The 9782-nt window shown below is 41.3% G+C and overlaps 1 protein-coding gene across 1 annotated transcript; it reads left to right on the top strand.

The window, feature by feature from the left end:
* Positions 1-1821: 1821 nt before the first annotated feature.
* On the top strand, positions 1822-6962 carry LOC104961474 (inositol 1,4,5-trisphosphate receptor type 2-like; the record flags this gene model as incomplete). The annotated part of the gene is made up of 7 exons (XM_010789768.1): positions 1822-1997; positions 2085-2249; positions 2350-2533; positions 3901-3987; positions 6096-6211; positions 6415-6580; positions 6676-6962. Coding segments are annotated over 7 exons (1181 nt in total), but the record flags the coding sequence as incomplete, so codon positions are not given.
* Positions 6963-9782: the final 2820 nt, after the last annotated feature.

The raw sequence follows: 9782 nt of genomic DNA, 5'->3' as shown, positions 1-9782 counted from the left end.
ATGGGAAACAAAATAAAGCCACAAAAACTAGACTACCAGGTCCTCCAGGCTACACATCAAAACATCAGCAGCAATGGGGTCTATAGCTCAAAAGCAGCAGAGAGATCGTCAAAAGAACAGAGTCTTCCGGCATTAGGATAGGCGACCGATCCTTCTCCTCCAGTCTCTCCTTATATCCCGGCTGAGTGGAATCTAGGAACACCTGGGCAGAGGCGGAGCCAGGGGCAGACCAGGTGCACCAACAAGGAAGGGAGCACGTAACAGTGATAAAGAGCCGCAGTACACTTTTTAGCCTGGTTTGACTTTTGTCCGTAGCAGTGTTTGTATATCATGTGCCTCACTTTAATCATCTTTATTGGTATTCACCCATGTGATTCCCCTGTTGTAGCTCTGCACAACTTCACCCAGAGGTGTAATCAGTCAGGTTAACTGAAAACACCTGCGTGGTGGTACAGAGCCTCCATCACTCCATTTATTTATTTATTTATTTACATGGGAATGTGCACACTAATCAGCATCTCAGAGTTTGCTATTCAGCTAATTAGTTAGATAGTTCAGATGTACAGGGCAGGATATGATACTACTACAAAGGTAGTAGTGGTAGTAGTAGCAAATATATTTTAAAACATGAAATACGAGGTATTCTGGTTCCTTATGATTGCAGGTCTGATGTAATTTTTGCCATCTCTTAAGTTTATGTTAAAGGTAAGTTAAGAAGTGCTTTCTTACAGTATGTCAAAATAAATACTTTTCAGGGAGTGGGTTGCCTTGACTGAAATAACTGTTTACTCAAACTTTGGTTGTCTCTTTTGCACCAAAGCACTAGGGCTGCTCGATTATGGCAAAAATCATAATCTTGATTATTTGGGTCAATAATTGATATCACAATTATCCATTTACTTTGAAAACATTGAAAAAAAAAGAAAAAAAATGTTGAACAGTATGTTTTTAACAGTTGATTACCCTGAACTTTAAGTATAATTCAACTGAAAAACCAATAAAAAAACTAAATGTGTTTGAAAAAATAATAACGTTTCTAATAATCGTTTTATTTCGATTACGTTGTTTTCGTAATCGTTGCAAGCCATAATCGTAATTGCGATTTAAAATACGATTAATTGATCAGCCCTACAAAGCACTCCCCTCTGGTAGTTTCCCTTGTTGCCCTGCTGCTATTACCATGTCCGTATTATGAACTGACTCAGTGTGGGAGGTGCAAGCCCATGTAAGCCCATGCCCAGGAGAAGCAAATTATCAAAATTGTACTTTCATACAATATGGCAAAAGCTATTGGCCTTTTGTTCAGGTGGTTTTAGTGTCTTTTTGTAAATGGCCTAATTGGTTACTACCCAACTTCATGTCTTTATATGGCATTGATCTGCAGTATAGGGAAGGTGCATTCAGGTGTTGTTTAATGTGCCACTTCAATACCAGTCACAATCTGGGGCTTTTCAAGATCTAACACGGATGGGAGCAAAATGCGGTTTTGTGTTATAGTGTGCTCAAATGTTGTTTTTCCCTTATTTAAGTGTTCTCCTGAAGAAGCCTCTCTAATCAGTAAAGGATCAGGGCATTGGAGTTTCATAAAGAATCCTGAGCTTCAGTTCAATGGTTTACAATGCGAGCGGAAAAAGCAGTTCTGAGTGATGAAGCTGAGCGTCCCTGCGGACCACTGTTTTGACATTTTAAAGTGTTGCCTCTCATTCTGTTTTGCTAAGTTAAGCTCTTACCTCAGGTGAATAATTAATGAGAGAAATGCCACAATATTTTAGAGCACTGATGTGCGCTACTTTAAGTTCTGCCTTTTTTTCTCATGACCAGGCACCTTGTCCCCCTTTTGGAATATCTCGCTGTGGGTGGCGCTGGGGGTGTTCACCTCATTACTTGCCTTCTTACCCAAGCCGCTGGGCATCCTGTTCCTCCTCGTCTCCCTCATCCTACGGGCCATCTACACTATGGGCCTCGCCCCTGCTCTGTTGCTGCTGGGTGCTGTCAATGTAAGTAGTGTTACTGGGGGAAATGTCCATGTTTGTCTTCCCACACATCAAAGCAAGTGTCTTCATGACTCTTTTCTTCCCTTTTAGCTGTTCAACAAGTTGGTCTTTCTTGTAAGTTTTGTGGGGAACCAGGGGACATTCACCCGAGGCTACAAAGCAGTTGTTATGGACATGCTCTTCATCTACCATTTGGGCTACGCCATCATCTGCGTCCTGGGTCTCTTTGTGCACGAGTTCTTCTACAGCTTTTTGGTAAGAAATGTCTCAAAAATGTCAGTTCAATTACAGTGTGAACGATTGATTAGTTTTGCACTTCAGATATAAACGGTTGCTAATGTTGATCTCCTTTCAGTTGTTTGACCTGGTGATCCGAGAGGAGACTCTGCTCAACGTGATAAAGAGTGTGACCAGGAATGGCCGCTCTATTATTCTGACAGCTGTTCTGGCCATCTTCCTCGTCTACTTCTTCTCTATCATCGGCTTCCTCTTCCTTAAGGATGACTTCCGCATGGAGGTCGACCGTCTTCCTACACCAGGTCAGAACCTGTTAAAACACTCTAAGTGATTCTTAACTGCGCCTCGCAGAGTAAAGGGACCAAACACTGTATCTTGAACAATTTATTCATTATTAGTAGATTGTACCTGACACCTGGTGGAGCTTAACTCTTGTCTTTGCAAAAAAAACTCTAATATTTATTCACTGGCCATGTAGTTGCTATATTCCTGATAAAGTCTTACAATTCCCCCTCGTGTCAGGTCCATACTGCATTAAACGACTCCAAAATACTTTGAACAAAAAAAGACAGAATTATGAGAGTGCTCGTGACTTTATACTTATTTTTTGTATTTTCTGAGGCTGATCTCCTCCTGAATTTAACCTTAGTTAACCTGAAACATCTCCTGAACCTGCATTCTTTTACACTGCCCTCATAAACGTCTGTGTTGATCATTTTCTGCCCCAGACGTATCAATTACTCGTGGTAAATCTGAAAAGTTAATGAGTTTCAAACCTTGTGCAAAATACAAGATAAGCAGCAGACTGGGCAGTCTATACATGGTGCATCAGACACTTTAACATTCACAGTAACTTTCAGCTATTGTTTATTTCTCCTTTTATTTAATTATATTTCTTGATAGGAACTGTAGAAATAACGTTGCTCTGAACAATGACCACATAAAACGTGTTGGAAATGTACGGTGAACTGTATATACACACCCAGGCACATGTTTTGAAAACACTGTGGAGAGCGTGGGTGTGTTAATGAGTTTCTGCACATTGCTCCAACGGTCATGTGCACATGTGCACCTGTTGCATAACCTGGTGGCCACGCCATCCTGTGTTTTGCTGAATAGAGCTCAGCAGACACGGCAGTGTTGGCTTATGTAAGCAGCCTCGCTCACTCACTCCTGTCTCTCCGTGAACTGTGGGGCGAGCATAGGCATCAGAGAGCACCCTGTCCACACTGCTGCCGAGGCTGTGACCCCTGCCCCCCGCCTCAGTTGCTCCGCCCCCCCTCTCTTCCTCTTCCTCTTGTCTCCCGGCCTTGCCCTCTGTCCTCCATTCTGTCAGGAAAGAAAGCCTCTCTGTTGACACTGGATCAGGTGTACAGTTCTCTGTCACACTCCAGCACGGCTCCTCTGCTGCTCGGGGCTTTACCGATGTGCAAATGATTTGTTCAGGTTTTTTCAGCAACACTTTGCCGCCCACCCAGCAGCTGCCGTCTCAGTTTACATAACATCTGACTAAATCTTTCTTACTGATTTTTACCGGAGCTAATGAAAATTAGTGGGAAGGAGTTTTAACGCCAGAGCACAATTTAATCATGTTTTCTCATTTAGAAATAATCGGTGCTCATTAATCAACTTCACATAATTTCCCCTTTTGTTTTTTCTCTTTGAAAAGGAAAAGGGGATCAATTGAGTAACAATGAAGTTGCTGGCTCATGTACAAAAGATAGCTGCCCACTTTCAACACCTCAACCTGGTCCTGGTAAGTTTTTGTTATTTTACTTCTCATAATAAACTGCTGAGTTGACATGATCAAAGTTTTTTTTGGTTTCATCGAGATGTGGTTGTGTATTTTACCTTTCCCACAGTAATTAGTTCATGAAAGGTTATCACACACACACACACACACACACACACACACACACACACACACACACACACACACACACACACACACACACACACACACACACACACACACACACACACACACACACACAGCGAGTGCACACAAAGAAACTTGATGAGGCAGAGGGGTGACTCACTCTCTTGTTTGTGTTCCCGCATCTCCCTCGATCACCTGTAAGGCCACACGTGATCTCGCATCATCTACCCCCTCTGTCTCCACAGCAGTCAAACTCTGCATGCCATTTTTATACTTAGAATAAAAGTACATTTTATGAGATATGAATAACAGTTTATTGAGGTTAAATTATTTTATTTTTCTCACATTTGAGGAGGGGAGTGAGTTGAAGGTATCCATCTGGGGCCGTATTCACAAAGCATTTTATCTTACCGCTAGGAGTGCTCCTAACTCGCGCTAAAACATTTTACGTAGGAGTTTTTTCTTAAAAGTTATTCACAAAGCCGCTGAGACCTACTCATACTAAGGATAAATCACTAACTGAACTAAGAGTGACGCGCCGTTGCCATGGATGACGTCGATTCTCGTGCATGAGTTTAGAAGCGGTCAGTACGGTGATTGGTTGTTCAGAGTAGGCGGTCTCGGTGAAACTCATCCGCAACATCCCACAAACGAGCCCACTAAATCACCGAAAAACAAGGAAATAGCCTAGGCTAGAAATGTATTCCTATCAAATAGTTATGGACAGTGCAGTTAGCAGAATACACACATGATGACAAGTTTGTGCAGACCACGATAATGACGTTGTATATGCACGTTAAAGAGAGAGAGCAAACAATAATAATACGTAAATTGCATTAAATCGAGGAGGCAATTAAAAGCACCCTGCAAACTATTATCCAATGAGCATATTTCCAGCACTTAAACACTTTCAATAACAGCCCATACCGCCGTTCAAGTCCCCCTATCATGATGAATGAAAACAATCTGCGTGTTGATGGAATGTACTTTCTTTCTATTGACGAACACGTCCTCATCTTTTGATGGCGCAATTATTTTTATGTGCGTCCCGTCAATAGCACCGACCACACCGGGCATACCTGCATTGCCATGAAGTTGGCTTTGATCCTGTGTAGTTGTTGATTGTCCAAAGGAAACCGGATAAACTGTTGGATGATATGTGGTCTAGAGAGCGCGTTGATGGTTTGGTTTATGGCACAGCTGACTGATGGTTGCGATATTCCTAAATCGTCGGCATTGCAAAGTTGCATTTTCCCTGTTGCTAAATATCGTAGTGTTGCCAAACATTTTATTTCCGGACTAATCGGGTTATTCCTGTTAGTCAGGGATGTTATTGCATCCCGCACTAATTCCACAACAAGTTTGATACCCTCACGATTTAGCCTATATCTCTTGATCAATTCACAGTCTTCCATTGTCTCCAAAACATTTAGTCTCTCAGCCATTTTCAGATTCTTTGTGAATAGGTCTTACTGAGTTAGGAGTCCTCTCGAGGACTTTTAAGCTCTCCCAGACTTAGGTGCTACTTTTAGGCTTAAAATACTTTGTGAATTGCTCTTAGTGAATAAAATTAGGAGTCCTAAATTTAAGACTGACACGCCCATTATGCTTAGGAGTTTCTCCTAAATTCGCCAGTTAGGAGCTACTTTTAGCCCTAAAATCCTTTGTGAATACGGCCCCAGATCTATAGTCACATCATTATCAGCTGTTCCGCTCACAAGGTGTTTTATTATCAAAGTTATCAAAGTCAGCTGAGTGATAATTATCTGAAATAAGTCGGGCTGTTTTTCCTGAGCTTGAATTTGAGTGTCCTTAACATCTTTCACACATTCTTAGTTCAATTTAATGTCTTCAAGTTGTATTCAGATTAATGATTTGTACTCATGTTGAATATTTTGTGTAGATATTTAGAAGCCAATATTGCACATTTTTCCCTTCTTTCATGTTTCTAAGCATTTTGTCTCTATGTATGTGTCTGGTTATAGACGATGGAACGGAGCGGGTGTGCGACACTCTGCTCATGTGTATAATCACAGTTTTGAACCAGGGACTACGTAATGGAGGAGGCGTGGGAGACATCCTCCGGAGACCCTCCAAAGAGGTAATACGGCTTAAATATGAACATGAATGAAGTGTTTCTACTTATAACAGAATCATTTTTTAATACCCCATGTCTCTTTTTAATGACTTGAACTATACATAAATTACTGCTACAGTAGCTTCTGTTCAAGATTAATTTAAGTCTAGGTGAAAGTTTAAATATGCACTCTTTTCACTTTTTTTCCCTGTAATCGCAACATCCAGGAGCCTCTGTTTGCGGCCCGGGTGGTTTACGACCTTCTGTTCTTCTTCATCGTTATCATCATCGTTCTTAACCTCATCTTTGGTGTTATCATCGACACCTTCGCTGACTTGAGAAGTGAAAAACAGAGGAAGGAGGAGATCCTGAAAACCACCTGTTTCATCTGTGGTGTGTACAGCTATGTGGTTCACCCAACTCTGTATGCACATGACAGTGAAGTATGTTTGGAATATCTTATGTTAAACCAAACAAATCTCTTGCAGGGTTGGAGAGAGACAAATTTGATAACAAGACGGTGTCCTTTGAGGAGCACATTAAATCCGAACACAACATGTGGCACTACCTTTACTTCCTGGTTCTGGTGAGGGTGAAGGATCCGACCGAGTACACCGGCCCTGAGAGCTACGTGGCCCAGATGATAGCGGTCAGTAAACAAAACAAACATGCATTGCACAAACAGGAAATTGTAACACACACATCTTTTATTCCTCCTAAAAATGTGTTCCCACAAAGCTGCCTGACCATTAAAGCAGTTGATTTGTTTGCAAGTGTAAAAAGTAATATGAGACTGCACATTTTATCTAGATGACACACAAATACATAAAAACACCCAAACCACAGTTGTTTGTTTATTATTCCAGAAACATATGGACAAACAAACACTTTTTTTTCGCCCCTTAATTCATATTTTCTGGCCAGCCGCGGCAGACAGCATACAGATTGTCTCAGTGTTGGAGTCTTAAAGTTTTGCAGCTTTGCTCACTTGGCAGACTTGCGCAGTGGTCTAGAAATGCGTGAGGCTGTACAGCAGACGAACGATTGAAAAATGAGACTGAGCCTCTAGCCTGTGCCAAGCATCCCAATTTATTCCCCCCGCCCCCCCCGCCACTGGAGAGAGATGGCTCCGTGCTCAGGTAGTCTTCACTGTGCTGAGCTCCTAACCTGCTGGGAGACAGTGTGGTTAAATAGTAATTAAACCCAGTCCTGCTCTATTATCATCAATGCACCAACTTGCTGCACTGACACACAGACAAGAAGTTGAAGGATGTAAGGGTAACTAAAGGTGTTGCCGTTAGGTTAATGGATTCAAATGGAGCCTCAGAGTACAATGGCACATTTTGTGATTAACATTTGGCCATGATGGGCATAAGAATGGCGGCGTGATAATGAGCAATTTGCATTATAAACAGGTGACAGACATTGAATTAATATGCATAAGCAGGTCTTCCAACAGGTCGCCTCTCTGATGCGGGGCCAAGGTATCACTGTGTGATGAGGCAATGATGAGTCAGCAAATTATACAAACAACTCCTACAGTGCTGCATAGCAGAAACACACACTGAGAGAAACATTGGCTGAACCCACTTTTGTTTCCATTTTGTTACTTAAAGTAGCAATTGTTTCTTTTTTATTGAAAGTGAATCTTTAATGATCCTTATGAAATGGGGAAATTATTTTAAAGCCCCAGAATATCCTTAAAATAGTCGTTGTTTTTTTTGTATACAGGCTCTCATGTTGCAGGACATAAGATAAACAGACTGAGGGCTTCTGCTAAAACCTCACCTGCTTGCAAGTTCATGTAAAAGCAATGTTATAGGTTAAACCTTCAATACATCTTACCAAAAAAGAAAAATGTAAAGACAACCAATGATATAAAAACAGCATCCAACAAGGTTTATCCCAAATGTCAAATGCATTTGAATCATACATATGTGGAATAGACTAGAAGTAACATGAACAATGAACTAAGCACCAAAGAAACCTCACCCGGCAGAAATACAATTTAATATAAGTTGTTTAAATAGAGTTAAAATATACTTTATCTGGATATGCATCAAACTTTATGGACGTCAAGTAAGTGACAACAACTACGTACATGAGGCTGTTCATAATCTATTTATTCAATGTGCCAAAGCTGAGTTCAGACTCTTAATAATCTCACACAGTGATTCTGGATGAAAGAAATATTTGGTTCACTAGCAGAAGCTGTAATGTCAAAACTGTTGAATTAGAAAGTATAGGAGTCTGTGATGCTGCGCTGTCTGCCCTCTCCTAGCCGAGCCAGAAGTTCGTCTTTATAAAGCTCCGTCTTTATAAAGCTCCGTCTTTATAGTAATCTCCTGCAACACTGCACAACAGTTTTTGGGCCGACTACACAACATGAAGCTACTGTCCTAATAAAAACTCTGCCCTCCCCTCTCCTTGATGGAAAAGAGCTGAAACCCGATGACCTCAAGAAAACACACACACACACACACACGCACACGCACACGCACACACATTGACTAGAATAATGAGTGCATCTGGTAGGATAGAGTGATGTGGTGCCAAGCAAAAGAGTAGGATCGCGTTACACTGAGTGTCTGCTCTGGTGTGCTGTGCATGTGGATGGGAATTAGTGTGTGGGTGTTTGTGTGTAAAATGATGACAGCGACTACAGGCCTAGCAGGTACTGCAGCAGCCACAGCGCTGTTACATAAGCCTTCTCAAGTGGCCTGCTAATAGCTCAGCCCTGCCTGGCACGTGCTCTCCTGTCCCTTTCCCTCTCTAACACACACACACAAAGAGTCACTGTCACGTGAGGAATCCTTCACTTACTTTAAACGGTGTCTGTAACAAAATAGCTACTATCTGAATAGAAAAGGTACTTGTTGTTGTCAGAGGGCAGATTTTGCTTCATAAAATGTAGTAGGACTGTGGCTCTTTAGAAACTACTCAGTTGAAGTGTGTGTGTGTGTGTGTGTGTGTGTGTGTGTGTGTGTGTGTGTGTGTGTGTGTGTGTGTGTGTGTGTGTGTGTGTGTGTGTGTGTGTGTGTGTGTGTGTGGATATCTGCTCATCTAGTAGACTCTCTGTGTCATTGCATCTCTTGAAACTCTTCTTTATCTTTGTGGTTGTTCAGTGCTGTAAAGCTACAGTATGTCATTCAACAGCTCCGCTTCTTTAGGATTAACATTCTGACCCAAGTAAATAATGTGTGTTACTGTGGGCACAAACCAATAACAGAGAGCTAAAAGATTATGTTTGAAAAATCCCAAATATATTGTATTCAGGGTTTTAAGGTATAGGGAGGATATCATAAGCAGTACATTGATAACACCAGAGCTAAAGATAATCTACTACAAACACATTAATTCAAGTTTATTTACAAATAAAATGTTCTCCAAACTCTCTAAGACCATCACAACTTCCTGAGTTTGAGAATGCATGAAAAGGGAAAGCAAACTTGAGTCATAGATTAAACTAGAAAATGCATTTCCTGCTCAAAATATGTGCGAATGCTGTAAAGTGTGTTCATTTGTTGCTGAAAATGAAGAAAAAGCTGAATATTTTATTAGCTGAATGGTCTCTGTAGCTGCTTTTAGCTACAGA

Source organism: Notothenia coriiceps, unplaced genomic scaffold, assembly GCF_000735185.1.
Source record: "Notothenia coriiceps isolate Sejong01 unplaced genomic scaffold, NC01 NC01_scaffold00033371, whole genome shotgun sequence".
Lineage (NCBI taxonomy): Eukaryota > Metazoa > Chordata > Actinopteri > Perciformes > Nototheniidae > Notothenia > Notothenia coriiceps.
Note: the sequence above shows the minus strand (reverse complement) of the source record. Positions and strands in the feature narration are given on the sequence as shown.